The 24785-nt window shown below is 37.5% G+C and overlaps 1 protein-coding gene across 1 annotated transcript; it reads left to right on the top strand.

Moving 5' to 3' along the window:
* The first annotated feature begins 1861 nt into the window (after nucleotides 1-1861).
* On the top strand, nucleotides 1862-20709 carry LOC131153086 (ubiquinol oxidase 4, chloroplastic/chromoplastic). Its single transcript, XM_058105127.1, has 9 exons — nucleotides 1862-2250; nucleotides 7084-7279; nucleotides 8073-8166; nucleotides 9125-9240; nucleotides 10415-10523; nucleotides 11089-11157; nucleotides 11692-11763; nucleotides 11850-11897; nucleotides 20190-20709. Exons 1-9 carry the CDS (start codon nucleotides 2081-2083, stop codon nucleotides 20408-20410), a joined length of 1095 nt encoding a protein of 364 aa, XP_057961110.1. The 5' UTR covers nucleotides 1862-2080; the 3' UTR covers nucleotides 20411-20709.
* The last annotated feature ends 4076 nt before the right edge of the window (nucleotides 20710-24785 follow it).

The raw sequence follows: 24785 nt of genomic DNA on the forward strand, positions 1-24785 counted from the left end.
CATTTTTTCCAAATTCTGGGCCAGCAGCTACCACATCCACCTTAAAATCTTCATCGCTGAAATCATCGTTTTCATCTTCCCCATCAGATATCTCTGTAACAGTTAACGCTTTTCTGTGCTGCAGCCTTTGATACTTTCTTCCTCGTTGGCACTTGGGGAATTTCATGTTAATTCCCAACATCAAGAACAATAAGTTTTGAAATGAGCAGAAGACTCGATAAGTATAATTGTAGTAGTCATTGGAGGAGTAATGACTAGTCTATCTGATCTAAGATCATCAGGGTGTTCCCTTACTTGGACAAATGGTACGGTTTGGAGCAAATTGGCCAGGGTGATTGCTAATCAGAGATGGATTCTGGGGGATCGGAGGGCTAAGGTTGAATTCTTTTTCCCTATGATTCTCCCTAATCACTCGTTGTGCCTAATTTCCTTGTTTGAATAGGGGTGTTTGGGAAGACGATCTTTAAAAATTTTCAACATGTGGACTCTAAACCATAACTTTCTCGACATTATCAAACAAGGTTGGGATGCGCAGGTCCAGGGCTTTGACCAATTCAAATTGGTGAGGAGACTTCAGGGCCTGAAAAAACCTGTAAAGGCTCTTAATGCATCCCATTTCTCCCAACAAAAACTGCACGACAATCCCTCGGATGGTGACCTAACTACTACTGAATGAAAAGAGAGGGACTGTGAAATGATGGATGGGAAAGGAGAGGGAATGTGAAATGATAGGTGGTCTGGGTGTGTTGGATCTGAAAGCCTGGAATCTTTCCTTGCTCACAAAAACACTCTGCAATATCCACTCTAAAAAAGACTTTGTTTGGTCCAAATGCGTCAATCAAATCTACCTGAAAGGTTCAAGTCTGTGAGAGGCCAAGATAACAAATGATGAATTCTCACTATACAAAAAGCTCATTAGAATTAAGAATCAGATTATGTGAAGATGTGCGAACCACCTGGATGCATTGCTTCAGCTTTTTGAGGAATGGGACCTCGATCATTCTAACTCTTTCATTTGCTATAACTTCTAGATAACTAAAGGAACTACGGTTCCTTGGTCCATGGTGGTTTGGAAGAGTAGAAGTACCCCTTTCGCTGGGAATTATAAGGAAACTACCTACTTGTGATAGGCTTATTGGGTTTGAAGGAAACCTGTATTGTTCCTTTTGGTTGGTAAGAGAGTTGATCTGGCCTCTACTGTTTATCTCATATGGAATGCTAGAAATAGGAAAAGGTTTAAAGGAAAATTCATATCCCCAATGGAGTTGATTGTGACCATTCAAAAACATATATACACAGTACTAGGCCAAAAGGTCCCTAGGTTTGCTCAGGCTCTCTTAAGATCTCGAGTGTTAACTTTATTACTTGTAATTTTGATGGGACTCATTTCCCCCCTATATCTGCCTAGTGTTCCATGTAAATACTCATTTTGATCAATATATTTACTTTTTGATCAAAAAAACAGTATGATAAATTGATGGATCATCGACTCTCTTTGTGCTACAGATAGCGGTAATAAATGGAATATAACATTTAAATATTTCCTACTCAATAATAAAATATATAAATATTTTTCTATTTAATTAAATATAATTAATGTATATATATTTATAGTGTATGATTGTTATATATTTTTAACTAAATCACAAAATTGTAAATTCAGCAAATCTCGCTACTCCAACTAGCGATATTTAAAAGCGAGATCCTATTCTTGTGGAGACGCATGGCAACAAAATCTCGCTATTTAAAGTAGCGAAATTACGTCAGAATCATTCGGGGAAATATTTTCAGAAAGAGGTATTATGTAATATATTAAAAAAAAAAAGAAGATAATTCGAGAAAAAACTCCACAAACAAGGCCACGAGGCCGGCGTCTAGTCGACCAACCGGAGAGCCAATTAGGTACCGTTGAAAGTTCACCGCCGTCACTCTCCACCATTTCCAGTAGACGACAAGCTCTTCCACAACAGAATCTTCTCTCTCTTAAATTGAAAGAGAATGTCAGGAATTTGATCTTCTCTCGGCAGAATATTATCAATTACCAGAGAGAGAGAGGAAGAGAGAGAGGGGGAGGGAGGGAATGGCGATGCCTTTGTCTTCTGGGGTCTTTACGCCCTCAGTCTCGGCGTCTTCGTCCTCCATGGCAAGAAATTATAGAAGCTCTGTTTCTAATAGCCCCCAAACCCTGCTTAGTTACAACCCCCTATCTCCTCCTCGCCCTTCTGGTTCTTCGGGCCGCTCGCTCTCCAGGTACTTTAATTTTTGCGGTCAGTTCTTTCCTAAACTTTGAGCTTCTGCTTTGTTGCACTTTTTATTATCTGGGCTCCGTATGAAATTTGGAAACTATGAAGAAAAGGAAATGAAAATAGGAAGGGATTATTATTATTATTTTATTTTATTTTCCTTACTTATTTTCTTACAAAATCCATGATTCTAACGGAGCCTAGGATCTTCAAGTTTTTGCGATCTTGAAATTTTATGCTTGTTTAAGATATCCGAATTTCAGTAGCGATATGCTGTTTAAGTTGAAGTAGAGAAACGTTTTGATTCAGAATTTTGGTTGCTTGAATTTGTGCTTTGTTGAGAATTTGTGATTTTTATGTGATTGTTAATTGAGCTTAATATCAAATTTAGGTTTTCATGTTTTTCCTCTAGACTAGATTAAGAGATTATTGTTGTTGTTAAAAATTGGTTGGTTAATGTAGACGAATCTCTAATCGTGACCACTTGCAAGGAATCAAATAGGATAGGTTTGGAAGATCTAGGGTGTAGTCCGGGAGATTGCTTTGATGCCTAAGTCAGGGAGGGTGAGAGGATAAAATTGCAACAGTAAGAAAGAATGGATGAGAATGAGATGCTTACCTTCTCTCTGGATGCCCTTTTTATAGTTGGAGATGACATATCCCTATTAATTTGACATTTATTCACTATTTATTTCGATGATAGAGGTTTTACCTTAGTAATAATTTGGAGGTTAATTGCTTCAGGAGGTTTCATCTCGGTTTAACGGTGAAAACCTTGATTTTCACCTCTCATTAGTCTGCCTCTCCAATCTTATTTTTATGTCATATCAGTTGCCCCCCTTTTACTCTCGAGTTGAAGAAGTTTGTTCCAAAAACTCTTGAGCTTGTTTTATACTGATGACTTTGATTTGGTTTAAAGGATTTTATGTATTATTTGAGGAAAAAGGCTTAGTTTCTCTGTTATTTTGGTCCTTCAGACTCAATTCACACTAATTAAGGAGTTCATGGCTCAATTCGAGCCGTTTGGACACCGATCGGCTTACCTGAACCAATTTGCTTGCAGTTTTAACTTAGTCCGAGTCGTATCTGGGGAACATTGGCTTACTCGAGCTGTAGGCTGATGTTCCGAACCGCTAGATGGTTTCTAGCTCAATATGAGCTGTGTGAGGCGGTTGTTGGCTCATCCTAGCCGTCTCCTCATGCTTAAACTGTAGCATTGTTTTGGGTCAATCTAAGTCGCACGTGGGAGTTGTCAGCTTGTTCAAGCTGCTTGTTGTTTCCCAAGCCGTGCGGTATTCTTCGAGCCAGCTAACGAGACTTCGGCTCAATCTGAGCTATGCGGCAGTGTTCAACTCCATTCGAGTCATGCAGTAGAATTCGGCTCAATTGAGCCGTCCCATGACTCTCTGAGCCGACTAACAAGGCTTTGGCTCCATCCTAGCTATGTGATGAAGTTTGGCTCGATCCGAGCCATTCCGTGATCCTCCAAGCCTCTCGTAGAGTTTCGGCTCAATTTGAGTTGTGTGGGGGAGATTCTGGCTCAATCCGAGCCATGCGGTGGATTTGAGCCATTTCGTGATCCTCCAATCCTCCAGCAGATTTCGATTCAATCCGAGCTACATGGGGGAGATTTTGGCTCAATCTGAGCCATGCGTGGGAGGTTGGCTCAATTCGTGCCGTCTTTCTTCTTTCCAAGCCATTTTTTGTTCCTATTGAGTTGCTTCACGAGCAATGTTCACTCTTGAGTTGCCTCATGAGCTGTGTCCTATGCTCATCAAATGGGCATTTCTTCGGATCTCATGAACAGTGCTCATCAAATGGGTCATTCTTGGTGAGCTATGCTCACTCTTAAGTTGCCTCATAAGTAGTGCTCATCAGTTGACCTATTTTTGGTGAGGCTTGAGCTATTCCTGGTGAGGCATGCTCACACTCATGTTGCCTCATGAGTTGTGATCATCAGTTGCACAAGTCTTCAGGCATTATGAGCGTTGCTCATCAGTTGAGCCATTCCTGGTGAGCCATGCTCACTCTCAAGTTGCCTCATGAGCAGTGCTCATCAATTGGGCATGTCTTCGAGTCTCATAAGCAGTGCTCATCAGTTGGATCATTCCTAGTGAGTCGTGCTCACTCTCAAGTTGCCTTATGAGCAGTGCTCATCAGTTGGGCATGTCTTCGGGCCTCATGAGCGGTGTTCATTAGCTGAGTTATTCTTGGGAGCCGTGCTCACTCTCAAGTTGCCTCATGATTAATGCTCATCAGTTTGGCATGTCTTTGGGTCTCATGAGCGGTGCTCATCAGTTGGGCCATTCTTGGTGAACCGCATTCACTCTCAAGTTGCCTCATGAGCAGTGTTCATCAGTTGGGCATGTCTTCGGGCCTCATAAGCGGTGCTCATCAATTGGGTCATTCCTAGTGAGCCGTGCTTACTCTCAAGTTGCCTCATAAGCAATGCTCATCGGTTGGGCAGATATTCACAGAGCATTGTAATTTCTGCAATCACTTCTCTATAAATAGCCTACCTCTCCTCATTCTTTTCATCCTAGAGGAAGTTGCTTTTACTAGAGGTATGCTATCTTTCGTTCTCTCTTTCCTTGTCTTCATTCCTTAGTGATATTTGTTTTGAATGTTTGAATGTTTGTGGTTGTTCTTCATGAATTATCATGTGGTCAGCATGTGTTCTTCATGCGTTCTTCAAGTATTCTTCATACGCTCTTCTACGTATCACCTAAAGGCCAAATTCCCAACTTTGGGCGGAACATGTGAATAACGCATGAAGAACACATGAGAAACTAATGAAGAACAGCCACAAACATTCAAACCATTCAAAACAAATATCGCTAAGGAATGAAGCCAAGGAAAGAGAGAAAGGAGGAGAGCATACACCCAGTAAAGGCAACTTCCTCTAGGATGAAAAGAATGAGGAGGAGAGGTAGGCTATTTATAAAGAAGTGATTGCACAAATTACGATGCTCTGTGAATATCTGCCCAAATGATGAGCATTGCTTATAAGGCAACTTGAGAATGAGCGCGGCTCACCAGGAATGACCCAACTGATGATCACTACTCATGAGGTCCGAAGACATGTCCAACTTATGAGCACTACTTATGAGGCAACTTGAGAGTGAGTATGACTTACTAGGAATGACCCAACTGATGAGGCACTGCTCATATGACCCAAAGACATGCCTAACTAATGAGCACTACTCCCGAGGCAACTTGAAATGAGCATGACTCACTAGAAATGATCCAACTAATGAACACCGCTCATGAGACCCAAAGACATGCCCAAATGATGAGCACTGCTCATGAGGCAATTTGAGAGTGAGCATGGAACACTAGGAATGACCCAACTAATGAGCACTGCTCATGAGGCAACTTGTGAGTGATCATGACTCACCAAGAATGACCCATTTGATGAGCACTGTTTATGAGGCCCGAAGAAATGCCCACTTGATGAGCATAAGACACAGCTCATGAGGCAACCCAAGAGTGAGCACTGCTCATAAAGCAGCTCAACAGGGAAAAAAACGGCTCGGAAAGAATATAGACGACTCGGATTGAGCCAACCTCCCATGCATGGCTTGGATTGAGCTAGAATCTCCCCCACACGGCTCGGATTGAGCCAAAACTCTGTTGAAGGATTGGAGGATCACGAAATGGCTCAACTCCACCGCATGGCTCAGATTGAGCCAGAATCTCCCCCACATAGCTCGGATTGAGCCGAAGTCTCATTAGTCAGCTCGGAGAATCATGAGACGGCTTGGTTGAGTCGGATTCTGCCACGTGGCTCGGATGGAGCCAAACACCACCGCACAACTTAGGAAACAACAAGCGGCTCAAATGAGCCGACAACTCCCGCATACGACTAGGATTGACCCGGAATGCTGCAGTGGCTTTGAGCATGGGGAGACAACTTTGATGGGCCAACAACTGCCTCACATGGCTCATATTGAGCTAGAAACCATCTAGCGACTCAGTACATCAGCTTGTGGCTTGAATGAGCTGATCTTCCCTAAATGCAGCTCGGACTAAGCTAAAACTACAAGAAAATCGGTTCAGGTAAGCCAATTGGTGTCCAAACGGCTTGGATTGAGCCATGAACTCCTTAATTAGCTTGAATTGAGTGCGAAGGGCCAAAATAACAAAGAGACTAAGCCTTTTTCCTCAAATATAAAATCCTTTAACCCAAATCAAAGCCATCGGTATGAAACAAGTTCTTGAGTTTTTGAAGCATACTTCTTGAACTCGAGAGTAAAGGGGGGGGGGGGGGAACCGATATGACACAAAAATAAGATTGGAGAGGTAGATTAATGAAAGGTGAGAATCAAGGTTTTTGCCATTAAACCAAGATGAAACCTCCTGAAGCAATTAGCCTCTTAATTATTACTAAGGCGAAGCCTCCGCCATCTAAATAAATTGTGACTAAATGTCAAATTAATAGGGGCATGTCATCTCCAACTATAAAAGGGGCATCCAGAGGGAAGTTAAGCATCTTATTCTCATCATTCTCATCCATTCTTTCTTACCGTTGCAATCTAAACCTCCCTTGATTCCTGACTTAAGAATCAGAGTGATCCCTCGGAGTACACCCTGGATCCTCCAAGCTACTCTTGTTTGGATTCTTTAAGGGGTCGCATTCGAAGATAAATCCCCGTGAGCCATTCAATTTTTGGCAGCAGCAATTATTAAATGGTTTTTCGATCTTATATCGAAAGTTGGATTTGGGTAAGTGGCTGCTTATGTTGGGTTTGATAATTCATTTCTGTTTATTTTTCTTTCTATTTTTCATTGCATTTGGATTTAATATTCTTTTTTTCTAATTCCATTGCTCTTTGTGTAGAAATTTCTATCCTGTTCAAGCAACAGTTCTGCAAGACAACGAGGAGAAAGTCATGATGGAGGAGTCACTGAAGCCGAAGGGTTTTCCCAATGATAAGGGGAAAGGAACCTCTGGGGAACCATTGCAGGGTTCATCCTCCAGTGTATTGCAGACATGGGTGATCAAGGTTGAGCAGTCTGTAAATATCTTTCTCACGGTAAAATTTTCCTTCTTGTTGATGCCTTCATTTAAGAAAACCCTTTGCAGCTCTGTTACTGACTTTATACAATACAATGTTATTAATTCCATTGTCATATCTTCTAATCCCTGGATGTTCATTTTAATCCTTGAGTTGTTTTTCATTTGGTTAATCAGTACAATGGCTTACTCTTTAATCTTATTTAATGCATGCTTGAACTGTATGAAAGAAAGGGAAACTGAGTATAAATTGGCAAATTTTTTCATTTGTTCTTTGGAGATTAGTGTATTTGATGGGATGTTCTCATACATTGGTAATGGACCTAAGCTGTAAATCTCTAATTAGCAACTTAAAAAAAGGTGCATTTAAAATTATTTAAGTTTTCAACCATTTCTAGTTCATATTATGTACTTTGAACTAACTAACAAGTGTGATATGTAATCCTTATATCAGGTTATGATCTCATAATGTTATTGCTCCTATTTTTCTATGGTCTCTTTTTTTGCATAACAGCTTCGATTCCTTCTTTTTTTTCCTTTTTCCTTTTTTCAGTACAAAGAAAATAACTTCCATACATGTATATTATGACGGTTTGAATTATAGTGATGAAAACTTTCTGGTGCAATATGCATTGCAGTGCTTTTGTTTATTAGTGTATACATGTTGGGTACCTAGTACACACATTTCTTTGAGATAAAGCGTAATAGGGATAATTGTATGATTGCCTAGATACACATTTGTGAGTGGAAGTGTTAAAAACAATCTTAAGAGTTTTCTTTCTGGTATAAATTGAACTCTACTAATATTCCAGGAATCGGTGATAAAGATACTTGATACTTTGTATCATGATCGGCATTATGCGAGGTTTTTTGTACTGGAAACAATTGCCAGAGTTCCTTATTTTGGTGAGTTTTTTTTTTTTAATGTTTTATTCATACGAGGGGAAGGGAATGTTTGGGCATGTATTGAGAAAGCTTTTTAAAATGTTTGACCTGTTTTTAGTCTTTAAGATGTTAAGGTAAAAAATTTTGGATGCTTCACAGCTTTGTGTTATAGTATTGGGCTCAACTCCGGTGAGATATTGTTCTCTTTGGTCCACTAACCTAATGAGTTTGTCCTATAAAAGACGTTTCACATAAGTCTCCAAATTATCCTTAGAAGTCCAAGATCTCTTTGGTACACATCCGATGTGGAACCGTTCCAATCTTTGACGCCCTCGTCAAAGTGGCTTACACCTCTTTGTAGGATCCACCCACATGATAGTACCCCCAGGGTGACTCTGATACCAAATGTAATAGACTAACAGTTTTGGGTCCTACTCAGGTGAGGTATTGTTCACTTTGGCCCACTGGCCTCACGGGTTTGTCCTATAAAGTGCGCCTCACATAATTAGAGCTCAAACCATCCTTATAAGCTCAAGATCTCTCTTGTACACATCTAATGTGGGACTGTGACGCTTTGACGTGTGATCCTACTAAAATGTCGATAATAGAGAACTTAGGTGTGGCCTGGGCATTTTTATTTTTCATTGGAAAACTAGAGGGCTTGGATCATAAAGAATGAACTATTAGTGAAAAGGATGAGGGCCTTGGAAATACTATCAGCTGTCATTTACATATCCCTGCATAGAAGTGTATGCTCTAGCTATCAAGTATCAATCCCTTTAATCATGCATGAATCCACTTTGTAGAATCTTTTTATCTTTCAAGGAATTTTTTCATTTGATACTCAAATTCTGAAAGTTACTAGAACACTCTGCTACCTATCCTCTTTTTTTGAAAAATTGTATATTGTGGTATGTCATAGCTTGTGTCAATTGTGTGATTTGTGATTTGTGCCTTGTGACACTTGTTGTTATGGCAGCCTTTATTTCTGTTCTGCATATGTATGAGAGTTTTGGGTGGTGGAGAAGGGCAGATTATCTGAAAGTGCATTTTGCTGAAAGCTGGAATGAGATGCACCATCTGCTCATAATGGAAGTAATGCTCTTTCTCTGAGCTTCTTATTTTCCCCTTGTGTTTAATATGGCAAGAACTATAATGGAATTCTCCACCATAAATTTACTCAATATTGTTATAGCATCTGTATATTATCCATTTGTGCTATGTTTTCTACTTTCTTTTTGGAAACTAGTGCATTGGAAATGCTCCCTAGTTTAGGTAAGGTTTCTGAGGCTGAAAACATAGAGAAGGTTGTATCAGATGATTTGCATTGATACCAACTTTCTGTCAGTCGCATCTGAGAACCCCCCAACTTTGAAGGTGCTAAAACCCATTTCTGCTTGTGTATTTCATTTCTTCTTCCATCTGCCTCAAACCTTATCTAGGAAATCTTTTTAAAGAAAGTTTGGATTTTTTGAAATTAAAGACTAAGATATCAGCTATTTTCCATTTGGTTGGAACAAATATCTTTAGATATTGAATACTTTATTGTAAATAAAATAATTTTTAAATCTCTCTTTTTCTTTAAAATGTATATATATATATTTTAACTTGATGAATAAGCATAGTTTGTCAATCAAATGAGTCTTTCTTTTTTCTTTAATATAGATATCTAATTATTTTCATAGACTTGTTTAGTTTGTTTGCTTGAACAAGTTTAGTTTTACCCTTTTCTTAAAATCAAATATGCACATTGTTGCATTTTGGTTGTGTTTGGTTTGTTCTGCATGCAGCACTAATTATCCCCCAATACAAATATAGGTGAAGAAACTCTGAATGTTAATACTGATGGAAGCACTAGATTAATATAAAACACAATATCATTACATTGATTTTGTGTGGAAAAGATGGGTTGAGAACATGCATGTGTCTGCTTATGGTAGTATTCCCACCAATAAACGTTTCTTCAGGGACCAAAATGCCATGCAATACTGGTGGTCAATTTAATTAATAAAAAACATAGCATGGATAGTGTGTTGAGATTGAAGTTAATGTCACAAATTTGGAGCAAATATAAATAAAAAAATGAAACACTGAGTGCACAAAGCTCCCACACCATAACGGAGGAGGGAATGATGTACTCCAAACCACTTTTGCCTTCATCCGCGATCATTGGTCCATTATTTGTAATAGGCACCAGATGACATTGACATTTTTCAAATACTACTTGTGCAGTCCGTTGATGTTAGAGCACTTGGCATTTTTGTTGCAGGAGCTGGGGGGAAATGCTTGGTGGTTTGACCGCTTTCTTGCTCAACATATCGCAATCTTTTACTATTTTATGACAGTCTTTATGTATGCATTAAGCCCAAGAATGGCATGTAAGTATGCATATCTAGTTCATATTACAAGCCTCCCCACCCTTGCAAAAGCATTCTAGCTCGCAGCCTATTTATTCAATATCTGGAATGGTTGTGGAAATTTTTGCTTTGTTTTAAACTCCCTCCGTGCCTATATGAAACCTGAAGTTTATAATTACTTCCAAATGGAGTGTCTGAAATATTTCAAAATAACTTCATAAAATTTCCGTCATGTAGAGCCAATTTTATAATGTTTCAGATTTTTCTTGGATTTCAGAGGATACTCTCTAAAATTTTATTTCTCAGAGATGATCTAGCCACTTAAATGCGTACAGCTTTAGAGGAAAATAAAGCCTCAAACTGATTTTGGGTCACTTCACCAAAAGTGCACTCAAGGCCTCTTGATGAATGAATCCATTAGTAGCCCAATTATGAGAAAATTTTATGACCTTTCTCTTGTCAAAGGTTTTTCTGGATGTATTTCAAGCTGAAATTTCAGTCATTAATGCTTGAAGATATGGATATAATGTAGTGTTTAGCTATATTGATTTCAAGCTGATACTTGTGTCATTGGTTCGATGTGCAGATCATTTTTCTGAATGTGTAGAGAGTCATGCATACGAGACTTATGACAAATTTATCAAGGCCCAAGGAGGTAAGATCAAGCATTCAAATATAATCTTTAGCTTGATTTCCCTTATACATGCATGGCACTAGAAGTTAGAGATAATGGCAATGTATCTTCCCTGATCCTTGATATGGTATGGAAACCTTTTGGAGGTCCAAAGTTCAAACCTTCACAAGGGGTGGGTGGGTGGTGGTGTGTTTAGTTTTGTAAAGGGCATTGTAGGGTTGTAGTCTTGTCTAGGAGACTGCCAAATGTGCAACACCCATGTTGGACCTCTCGAGTTCCAACCTTGGGAGGGAGTGAAGGGATTGTGGGATGGGGGTGAACACCCGAGGAAAGAGGGGTGTGGTCTTCTGAATATTTGGTTGCATTTTAACACATCTGAGCATGTAAAATATGGCCTACATTTGAATAATCAATTAACCATTTGATTGGCCACAGCAAGGTTTTGCCTCACATATCTTAATGCTACTTCCCTAATTTCAACATGGCCATGCTACTTACAGTATTTTGGCATCCTGATACAAATAGCAATACATTACCTTACTGTTTGTGTTATAGATGAATTGAAAAAATTGCCTGCGCCTGAGGTTGCTGTTAAATACTACAGTGGAAGTGACTTGTACCTATTTGGTAAGGCGGTTTTTTCTAGTATGGAACTCCTTCTGACTTCTCTAATGTTATTTGAGTTTAACAACTTTTGAGCATTTCTTTTTCAGATGAATTCCAGACTGCTAGAGTTCCTCATTCTCGAAGGCCAAAAATTGGTGAGGATCAAACCCAGTTTGTCTTTTTAGTTTATTCACAGTTGGTGACGAAGGATTCCTCAAAAAGTTGACGATCAGTAGTCCCTTCTAGAAATTGAATGGATCATTTAATACATATGCAAGGGGAAGGTAACCAAGAACAGCTCATCTTCTTTCTTTAATAAGTAATGAGCCGTGCGAGACACGTTCAGCACAGTTTTGAATAAAAAAGTGAGGAATTCTCCTCTTAACTGCCTTCCCACTCTAGTAGTTACTTTTATGTCACTTACTTCAGAAGTAGCTGAAGTGGACTGTTGAGATTTTGATTAAAATGAATGACCTAACTAGAAGATAGGTCTCTCCCTCTATTTATAATACAAATTAAATACATTTTAATGACAATAATACCCTAACTCTCACTAATTAACGTACTAACACACTTAATAATAATAATAATACTAAAAGACATAAATAACCTCTAACACTCTCCCTCTGATGTAGGACGGTTCTAAGTAGTCCTTGTCCTATGGTTGACCCTCTTTGTAGCACACACGCACAATATCATAATCTATGGGAAGAATTGAATTAACCAAGCATGAACATCACAAACATATTCTAATGATCACAAGGTGTTGAGATTTTGAAAATGTATATGATTTGGTTTAAAAGCCCTTAGTTGATCATTTCATTCAAGTAATCATGTTCACTTTAAAATATGTTATATTAGAAGTCTTAGATCACAAGTCCCAGTGTACAAATCAAATATCCCTAAGCACGGTACTAGCAAGAATGTTCATGTTAAATATCTAGGAAGATTCAAAGAGAATGAACAAGGTTTCTCAATCAAGGATTTGGGTAGAGTTTCAAGGCTTACAAGGTGCTTTTAGGGGCTGTTTTAGATGGTCACAAACAAGAAATTGAAACGAGCTTACCAAAAGGTTCGGAATGACAAACTCCAAGACACACGAGTACTCGATCGCACCACGAACAAGCTTGTTAATCCTTAGGAATCTTGAGACAAGAATGAAGCTTGAGGTGGTTGTCGCTATGAGCTATGAAAGAGGAGTGGGCGTGTAGTGTTGATGTTGTCGTGGCCTCTCACCACCCAATCTCTAGGGAGACAGAACGTAGCCTCTCACTACTCACTCACAAGGAGAGGAATAAGATTCACAAGTTCAAGCAAAGGCTTCCTTTTCAATTGATAATGCAAAGATACCTTTTACAATACAAGTGATGACATATTTATAGCCTTACATGAGCATGCTCATGACTTGCACATGGCTTCTTAAGATATTAAAGAAAATACAAAAGTAAAATAAAACATTTAAAACTTAGGTAATGAGGTTCCTAGGAAATAGTTTGTCATAGGAAATAGGTGCCTAGGAACTAGAATGATTATGATAGTGGTGTCTAGGAACTTAAAATGAAATAAATGTTTCTTGAAAAAATAAGACTCTGTTGCAAGTTGTCATGCTTTTTGAAAAACCAACACTTTTTGACTTGCAAGTTGTCATCCTCTTTCCAAGCTAACTTCCAAGAGAAGCTTCAATTGCTGCAAATAAAGTTCACATCCAGTGTTGGACTTCGGGCGGTCGTCCACGTGTCACAATATCTGCGAACGATACTCGAGGTGCATGTTGATCCCCATCACCCTTCAGTTGGAGCATAAATGTTATATGCTCCTAGCTTGTTACAAATAAATTTAACACAAGCATCCCCCAACGCTTTGGTAAACAAATCAACAAGCTGCATATCAGAATACATATGAGCGGTAGTAATGAGTTTTTACACAAGTTTCTCCTGAACAAAGTGGCAATCAACTTCAATGTGCTTTGTTCACTTATGGAAGTCTAGGTTAGAGGTAATATGAAGAGCATCTTGATTGTCACACATCAACTTCATAGGCTTAGAATGCGAAATACCCAATTCTTCCAACATGTTCTTCAACCAGACAAGTTCACAAGTAGTGAGTCATAGATCTATATTTTGTTTCAGCCCTTAACCTGACCACTACAGTTTGTTTCTTACTCTACCAAGAAACCAAATTACCACCAACCAACATAATACCTGATTGTGGGTCTTCGATTAGAAGGTGACCTAGCCCAATTTGCATATGTATATCCATGAATATAAGTGTGACCTTGATCACAATATAAAAGACCTCTCCTAGATGTACCTTGAGCTATCTCAAATTATTGCGTCCCAATGACTTGTTCTTAGAAAATCTAGAAATTGACTCACAACACTTGTTGCAAAAGATGTATCCGACCGAGTGACTGTGAGAAATTCAACTCTCCAACCAGTCTCTGTGATTTTCCAAGATTAGGTAGCAAATCACCCATATTTGGAACTAACTTGCTATTAGGATCCATGGGTGCATCAACTAGTTTAGATCCCAATAATCTAGTTGCATACAATAGATCAAGAACATACTTCCTCTGTGACAAAACAGTTCCTATGCGAGATCTAGATACTTCTAAACCCAAGAAGTATTTCAACGGTCCCAAATATTTGATTTCAACGGTCCCTTTATCATCATCACTTGTAATAACAATATCATCCACATAAACAACAAGAAGGGTCCTACCTATATGACAGTAAAAAATGGAATGATCCATTGCACATCGTCGAAGACCAAACTCACGTACTACAATGTTGAAACGACCAAACCATACTCTGGGAGACTTTTTTAAACCATATAGAACCTTCTTCAATCGACACACTAAGCCTGACTCCCCCTGAGCAACAAACCCAGGTGGTTGCTCCATATATACCTCCTCTTCAAGGTCACCATGCAAGAAGACATTCTTCATATCTAACTGATGTTGAAGTCAGTGACAATTAGTAGCAAGGAGGTGAACAAATGTACTAATGTAAGTTTGGCAACCAAAGAAAAAGTATCAGAATAATCCAGACCATACACCTTAGTATGTCCCTTAGCAACAAGATTGACCTATAGAACCATGAGGGTTGATTTTCACAGTGTAAACTCAGTGATAACTAATCACAAATTTGTCAGGAGGAAGGGGTACCATGTCCCAAGTGCCATTGTCATGTAAAGCATTCATCTCTTCAACCATAGCATTCCTCCACCCAGAGTGGGCTAAGACTTCCAAAACAGATTTAGGAAGGGTAGTAGATAATAGAGCAATAATAATTAAAAAAACAATAATAGGAGGGTGATAAGAAGTCATAACAAACATAGTTGGAAATGGGATGTTGGGTGCATGTGTTAACCTTTATGAACAGAAATGGGAGGATCAGCATCATGGGAAATATGATCATCAGATGAGGAATTCAAAGGCATGGTAGTAGCTTGAGGGACTCTCTTCCTAATCCTTGGAGCCGCCATCACGAATACACCTGCAAATTAGGATAATCAAGATGATGATGAGAAGGACTTGAATTACATGGAGACTCAGATAGTTGGTTGGGAAAGGACAGAAAAGTAGAATATGAAAGATTAGGCAAAGGAAGAGACTCATTAAGCTCAGACGCACTCAGGGACTTGGTGTAGTAAGGTGTAGACTCAATAAAGGTAACATCGGCAGAAACAAGGAAGTGATGCAACACGGGACTATAACAACAATATCCCTTTTGGGTATATGAGTAGCCTAGAAAGACATATTTTATAGCACAAGGATCTAACTTATCCACTCCAAGAGTTAGTTGATGAACAAAGGATACACACCCAAAAATACGAGGAGGGAGGGAGAATAAAGGTGGATTAGGAAAGCGAGTAGGGAATTTTACCACTAAGAATAAAAGATGACATCCTGTTGATTAGATAACAAGCAATAAGTACAACATCACTCCAAAACACTTTAGGTACATGCATTTGATATAGTAAGGTGTGAGAGATTTCAAGAATATGTCTCTTTTTTCCTCTCTGAAAGCCCATTTTGTGGAGGAGTGTGGACACAAGATGATTGATGGAAAATACCAAACTGAGTCATATAAATTGTAAATTGTGCATTGAAATACTCTTTAGCATTATCACTTCGAAGTGTTCGAATTGGCAAACCAAATTGAGTCTTTATTTCATAACAAAAGGCAAAAAATACATGAAATAACTCTTTAACGATCTTTTATTAAATATAACCAAGTTAGTTTTGAATAATCATCCACAAAGGTTACAAAGTTTCTAAAACCCAACTTGGACACAACTTTACTAGGACCTTAAACATAAAAATGAAATAACATAAAAGGCTTGTAGCCTATTTATTGGCTTGGGAAGCGAAAGGGAGACGATGGTGCTTTCCCAACTGACAAGACTCACAATCAAGACTAGGACACAAAACTCAAACTAGGAACCAGACAATTTAACTTTTCTAATGAAGGATGACTAAGGTGACAATGAATTTGGAAAGGCGTGGCAGCAGCATTGCAGACGGTAGGAGTTAGGGGCTCAAAGTGATAGAGTCCACTAGCTTCATGTCCTCCTCCAATCGTCTTCCTTGTCTTCAAATCTTGAATAACCACAGAATCAGGGAAGAACGACACTGAACAATTCATGGATTTAGTAATCTTGCTAAGGGATAGAAGATTGAAAAGAAATTTAGGAATATACAAAACCGAAGGAAGAGATATAAAAGAAGTGGGATTTACAATCCCAATTCCCTTGATTGTGGTGGTAGATCCATCAACAAGTGTAGCACAAGGTGAATTTGCAGGATATTGAAGAGTGGAGAAGAAGCTAGGTATGCCTGTGATATGATCAGTGATAGCTGAGTCTATGATCCAAGGACTAGGACAAGAAGTACTGGATGACAGGCATGCCGTGGGATTACCTGTTTGGGCAAGAGATGCAATGGGAAAAGAATCTTGTTGTGACGCTTGATACTGCTGGAACTTGGAATACTCTTTCTTTGGCATGGATACAGTACGCTGCCCCCCACTTGGCCCCAAAGTTGAGGGGTTGGTGGTGGCTGCATTAGCTGCCCCCAAAGGTGTGAAGTTGGTGGTTGCTGCATTGGCAACACATGAAGGTCTACCATGGAGATCCCAACATTGCTCAATAGTATGATTATTCTGTCCACAATGAGTGCATTTGCATGGAGTATCTCTACCTCGTCCTTCTCTACCACCATGACCACTCGAACCACCTCAATAACTCTTGTGGTTGTTTGGGAGAGAACTAGAATCACCTTGTGTAGCAAAGGCTGTACTCTCATAGCCAGATGCAAGTGCAGGAGAATGCGTGCTAAAGGAAGCACAAAGGACATGAGAATAAACATCAACAAATGATGGCAGCTCAGCACTACTAAGTATTTGGGACATGACTGCCTCAAACTTGGGTCTTAAGCCTGCTAGAACACGAAGGACTTCATCTGCTCCCTCTGCTTATGTATCTCAGGAACGTCGGTAGTTATAGGTTGCATGATGTTAAGCCCCTCATGAATATGCTTAATCTCTCCAAAATAATCTACAGTACTCCTATCTCCTTGTTGTAACTGAAAGTATTCATGGGATAAATCATATGTATGTGTAATGTTACTAGAGTATAGAAGCTTGACATAATCCTAAATTTGCACGTTTCTTGCAAGAGATCTTTTCCTAATATCAAGCGTATTGGTATTAGATAGAAATGAAATGGTAACTCCAACATTCTTTGTCCTCAACGCCCCTTAATTGAATTTCCAGGAATTAGTCACTTCAACAGTCTTCGATGGTTATACAGGTATCCCAAGTACAAAGGAGATGGATTTTTGTTGTCCCAACCATTTTTGTTAGTCTCGATCCCAATACAGAATGGAGATAATTTATAACAAAGTTTTCCTATTGTTGATTCCTACGTGTAGTGCTTCTTCCCTAGATGCACACACATATATGCAATCTGTGGCTTCATTGAATTTCATAAGAGGGAAACAATCAATGCATCTTCTTAAACCCACATTTCTTTTCTCTTCTTATTAGAAGGATCTGGTTGGAGCAAGTGGTCAGATTTTTCTAATCTTGCTAAAAAAACCTGAACAGCTTCAGATCATTGAACATAGTTCTTTCCATCCGACGTTTGAGTCGTTATCTGTGGCAGGGATGTAGGAAACAGATTTTTAGCATTCATAGGCTCCATCCCAACACTCACAAACCAGCAGCCACACCAATGTCAAACAAGAAGAGCAATCAAAATTGATCGGGACAATCACAAACTATGTGAAGCACTGACACAACCACGGACAAGGTGAGTGACTCACTGACTGAATAGCACTGCCACAGCCTCACAAATGGACATACAAACACTGCCGCTGCTCCAAGAAACACACAAAGAAGCCTTCACAAACCTCGAACAGGGATTAACAGAGTACTGTGAGTGCATGGTTGAAAAAGGTTGGATTTTTTAGCAAAAAACTGGCCCAACAGCTTGATAATATTGTCTAGAGAAGGAATTAGAACATGGCAGAGGAACAAAAAAGAAAAAGGTAGCCAGAAACTCACTCATGCGCTGGCGCGTGGGGTTGGCAGTGCTGGTAATTGGCCGGAATGTGGCAGCGCATGGGAGCTTTTCCAGTGATGGGATTTTGTGGGGTTAGGCTTTGGAGGGTTCTGCGATTGGGTTTATGGTTGGTTTTGTGAAATAATGAGGGGTGGAGGTGGATCTATGAAGGACAGCAGCGGGAATGGCGCTGAGAAGTGTTTAGGTTGGATCACACTCTGATACCATGTTGAGATTTTTATTAAAATGAATGACCTAACTAGAAGATAGGTCTTGCCCTCTATTTATATTACAAATTAAATACATTCTAATTACAATAATACCCTTTTTAACTCTCATTAATTAACATACTAACACACTTGATAATTATAATACTAAAAGACATAAATAACCTCTAACATGGACCAAATTTGCACTCCTTATTTTATTTTCTTCAAATTAATTTGTGGGGTATAATGCTTTGTGCACACAATCTGATATATGCATTCACAAGTACAGGTAAGGTTCCAATTTCCTACAAATTAGTTGCCCTGGCTTTATAACTTCATAATTGTGGGGAAAAGGTTTCTTGTTTTGTTGCTGCTTGATATTATATGGTTATTAATACTGATTTTTTTAAACCAAATCCCTGTGAGTCACCCCATTAGCAAAGGCATGGACAATGCTTGTTGGTTAGATGTTCGAATCTCATACCTACTTTGTTGGAGGAGGGTAGGAATTAAGGGGAGCCCCCCTCTGCCTTGTAGATTAATTGAGCGTGAAAGGGAATTGGATGGTTACAAAAAGAAGATATTTTCAAATAATGTGACTTCTTTTAGATCCTTTCTCCCTCATTCAAACCCTCTCGCCCCCCCCCCCCTCCCCCACAACACGCACACAAAACAAAAACAAGATGGGATGATATAAGGTGAATTTTGTTTCTCTACATTCTTTTTGTGAGCACTATATGGTGTTTTCATGATTCCCATAAAACATTTTTTGGCTAGAGCAATCTGCCAGCATTAGAAATCCTTCATGCCTTCTGATAAGAAGCCTTTTCTTGTCTTGTTGAGGAGAGCCTTGTCGTCACCTCTGTTTTAATCCAAGTGTTACAGTGTATTTTTGTCCGGCACATCCATGTGCAACCTGTATGCATGTCACTATTGGACTTTTATAGTTAACTTCCATAGGATTTGTCCAAAGGCATTATTCAAAGTTACTTTCCAGTTTAGTTCACCAACTTCACGTACAAATTTGACTTGGCCATTACAATAGCTACAAGACAGGAGAAAATGGTTGACGTGGTCCACATCCTCCTCCCTTCTCCACCCTCTCTTTTTCCCAGGCGATCAAAACAAGCTGAAGGGGCATGCAAGTACAAGACTGATGAGAGTTGTGCTGATTGGGAAATAGAACAAAAATAACCTTAATCTTTAATGTAGTGCCTTATTTGGAAACCTTCCTGAACCTAGTTCAATTGTATTGGCCTCTTTTAGGGTTTTGACATGTTCATACTGTGATTTTTGAGAGTTACGCTAGGAACTTGCTGAATGAAGACATTTCATAGAGCATGTGGCTGTTAAACTTCCCATTTTGTCCTTCACAGGCAGCATCGAGCCTATTTAGATGTGGAAAATAGTTTTCATTTTCACAAATTTACAAAATTGTGGCCATGTTTTTCGTTTTCCCAACATTTATATGGGAAACTTGAAAAATAATAGATGTTTCCTAGGCTTGATGTGAAAATTTTGAAAAATAATGCCTTCACTAATGGTTGTAAAGCTGCTTGTTGCATATAGAGCTTATGGAAGTGTTATATGCTTTTGTGGGCTGCCAAAAATGAACTGACAGAAATTATCTTCCACTTTCTTCTCCTGGTTTGTACTTTTTCTTCTCCCCAGACAATTTGTACGATGTGTTTGTGAACATCAGAGACGATGAAGCAGAGCACTGCAAGACGATGAAGGCATGCCAAACGCATGGGAACCTGCACTCCCCTCATTCCCGTCCCAAGGATTCAATTGTAGATGATGAGTCCGGCTGTATTCTGCCACAAGCTGATTGCGAGGGGATTGTAGATTGTATGAAAAAATCTGTAACATCCCAGGTAAGACAGAAATGATGCACATCCAAGAAGAAATATTACAGAACATTATACATTTTGCCGACACCGACACGATCTGTATGCAGAGTAGTGAAGATTCAACAGAAGCCTTTTCTCAATCCATCATTGATGCCCCCCTGTTAGGAAGTAATCTGTTCAAGTTGATTCCAATATTCAAGCTGAATTAAACTCATACTTGGTCTAGTTGCAGCTTAATTCAATTCCATTGATTTGTGTTGTCGTTTCGGCTGGGTGGATAAACAGTATAACATTAAATGATGAATTAAGAAATAAACATATTCGTAACTTTGTAACTATGCATCACGAATAGAAAATATAAAATAAGAGAGGGATATTAGAAACGCAGGTTAAACTTCAAATTGAATTGAATTGGAGCAATTGAAAAATTAACCGTGGTTTATTTTTTTTGGTTTCTATCGATTCTTCTGTGTGAGAATTGAAGATAGCATTGCAACGTATATAGGTCACCATCACCACTCCATGTTATTGTCAGTAGGCATGATGTGGTTTGACACGAACTGAGATTTGACCTTGGGTGCGTTTACGCGTGGCTGTTGGTCGCACAGTGCCCCGCACAATCGTACGTTAAATATTTGTTTGAAGAAAAAACAGTATATTAATTGTACTTGTCTGATTGATACACTAATTTAATAAAAATATGTTGCTAAGGATTGCTTATAACTTTGGATCATTTGGTATTGCTGTTAAAAATTAAAGAAACGAAATTAAAAATTAAAATTAAAAATTAAAAACAGACACTAAAAATTAAAAATTGACAATATGTTTGATTAATACAAATTAAAAATTTAATTAAAAAATATTCATTTTCATCTTAAAATCAAATAATATAATAAAATATAATTTAAACAATAAAATTATAAATAATTCATATTAAAAAAATTATTATAATAAAAATAAAATTTATTATAATTATTCTACTTTTAGAATTTACTTTGCAATTAAAATTTTATTAGACATGAAAATCGAAAATTAGTGAAAGTGTTTTATTATTATTATTATTATTAAATTTATGCATGTTTTTTTTCTTTTTATTATTTTTAAATTTATATGAACATTTTATTTAGTTTATGATTTAAAAGTGTATAAAATGAATAATTTAATTCAAAAAAACTATTTCTAAATATTAAATTTTTTCGCAATAGGTTGTTAAAACAATTGAAAATGATAAGATCTAATTTTTAGTTTTTTGACAAATAGCTGAAAATGAGCAACACAAACAGAAAATTGACAACATAAACAAATGCGTTTTTATAATCTGTTTCTTCATTGTGGAGAAACAAAAATAGAAAACAGAAAATAGTAATGATACCTAATTGACCCTTATTCGAGAGTTTGATTTAGGAAAAAAATTTGTTTAAATTTGTTCACTATATAAATAAACGATTTCTATGCCCAATTCTAAGAAACATGAACGGAATAATGGACTTGTTTAATAGTTTTAGATTAGACTCATTTATAGATTTATTTGATAAGGTTGAATTATATTTTGATTGATTGTAACAGGCTTACTTACGAGTAGGAATTTTTATCTAAGTATGGACTTGTCTAACTCAAACTCCATAATTGAGTTCAATGATAGGCGCGGGCATAGTGCCAATACCCTATTATTATTTTTCACCCCTTCATCTTCCACCCCTTTCCCTATAAAAGGGCACCCTCTCCCACTAATTTGTGATATACATATAGCATGCTTATATATACATATTGCATGCTTGAAGTGAGGACTATATAGAAAGGAAAAGAAAAAGAGAGAATGGTAGAAGTAGAAAGAAGGATGAGAGATATAAAAGAAAGTGGGAGAACTTTGTAATTCCTATTGAAATAGTGAAGCTTTGATCTAATCCGCCTGTGAAGTAGATATATCCAAACCACGTAAAATTCGGTCTCGTTTCCATTTATTTTCCGCTCATCTTTATTTATTTTATTATTAATTTCTACATCATTTTATAACACGTTATCTACACTAGTCTCTAACTAACTGACATATTTTTATATATTTATACTGTCTTAATTGACGGTTTTATTTTTGTTTATACCGCCTTAATGGCCGATTTTATTTTTGTACCACCTATATATATACATATATGTATTTAAAGTACCAATCTCCAAAAGAGATGGTAAAATAGTCCTCTTGAAAAGGTTGTATATATTTAATCTATAGAAGAGATGACAAGATACATCTCCTGAAGAGACTATATATTTAAATCTTCCATATATATATATATATATATATGTAACGCCCTGAACCCTTAAATTCGGGTCTGGTACGTTATACCTGATAAAATCCTGATAATCCATCATCCATAATATACGCTTCGGAAAACATCACCATAATCTCCATATAACATAATACTAGAGTTTACTAATTCTAACTATAATCCATAATAAATCATCCATCATCTGCATTTTCATATATACAAATATCTCAAAAACATTTCATTATTTACAATCATTCCTTTCATAACTGACTTAAAACATAAAGACATAAAACATAAATATTTACATTCCCCAAAATTAACATAGAAATATACCATTTTCTTTTTCTATTTTCCAATAATGCTATAAAAACCTCGAGCTTTCAAAGCTCGATCGCGAAGAAATCCTAAAAAATATGAATTCATATTTGGGTGAAACACATCTTAGTAAGGGAAGAAATAATATATTAAACACAGCTTGTGACTAACATGAGGTATATAGATTTCATTTTAAATACATTTTCAAATTATTATCATAACATTAAAACCATTTTCTGAACCTAAACAATCACATGTAGAGATTTACCCACGAGATTACCCAAGGATAGGGGAGATTACCCGCCTATATAAGTAGTACCTATCTGCTCTGATACTTAGGTAACCCTAAGGTTACAATCAAAACATACCAGAGCACTCACCTTACTCAATAAGCCCTCAAGTGTAAAATTAATCTCGTATTCACACAGTTTAACAATAGTTTACTAGCAAAGGCCCTAAGGATAGGGAAATCTATCCGCCTATACAAGTAGGCTCTCTCTACCCTAGTACGTAATACAACTACTGTCATATCTGTGACTACTAGTGCACTCGCCTTACTCAACAAGCCCTCAGGTGAAAGGTATGTCTCACCTAATCGTAACATGTTCTACGTACATACATACTTCTAATATCATAATATATCATTTTTTCTATCATACAAATCTGTTCATATTCATGGCTTAACATTGCATTACATTTCACTTTAAGTAACTCTTTCCCATTTGTATTATTCACGTTTCACATTTCATTTTATTGCATTATTGTTCCATTGTCATTTCATTGTATAACGTTTTCATTTCATTTGATTTCTTCGTACTACAGCTGGTCTTTAGCCATCATCAGTTAGTTCACATAAAAATGCGATATAATCTGCTAACACAGCTCCTTTTAACTGTCATCAGTTAGTCCACATAGAAATGAGCTAGATCTACTAACATGACTGTCTTTCAACTGTCTTACATTTATATGGTTGCATTTAACATACACATGCAACATTGTCTATATCACATTTTATTCATAATGTCTTACTTATTTAGCCTGCATCTCATACATTTAACATATATTTGCACAAAATCTCATGCCACACAATTTAACAGTAAAAATTCATACATATTCCTGTAAAATAGGTCAACCTACATTTAACATTTATATGCTGAAAATACATTTCCATTTCTTACATAATTATCTAGAAAATTTCTTCCACTTTCTTCAGTTCATTTCCACAAATACATAACTAAATAAGTGGTCTTAGGCTCAGAAATCATAGTTTTACATGATTGGTATTTTAATAATTCACACCAATACCTACATATAATATAACATAAATTATTATCTTTAATTTCATAAAATCTGATTTAATATATAATTTTCCCTTACCTAATTTCTTGCACTACGCCAACAGGAATCTCGAAAAGATGCCTGCGGTGCTCACTCGGATCCTGATTCAAAAACCTTAGTTTCATTAAATTATTCCTAAATAAAATACTATTTAAATATTTCTTAGGATCATAATTTCCAAATAAATAGTTATACCCGAAAATATAACCATTTTGTCAAAATTTTCAAATCTCACTCTTACTTTTGAGTGGAGCCTAAAAAACCCTAATTAAAAGTTTACCTACGGCAAAATAACAACAATCACGACTAGGACCACGTGGTGGTATCCGATTGTCGATTTAACCGCATATTTTATAGAAAAATTGGGAATATGGGGAAAAGTTACCTTTCCCCAGGAGTAGGGCTTAAGCCGTTCCCACGACAAATCTGCTCTAATAGAAATGTCGGTGGCGGAGTTAGGAATTCAATGATACCTTCCGTTTTCCAATAGGTCGAGTATC

This window comes from Malania oleifera, chromosome 4, assembly GCF_029873635.1.
Source record: "Malania oleifera isolate guangnan ecotype guangnan chromosome 4, ASM2987363v1, whole genome shotgun sequence".
In the NCBI taxonomy this organism is placed as follows: domain Eukaryota; kingdom Viridiplantae; phylum Streptophyta; class Magnoliopsida; order Santalales; family Ximeniaceae; genus Malania; species Malania oleifera.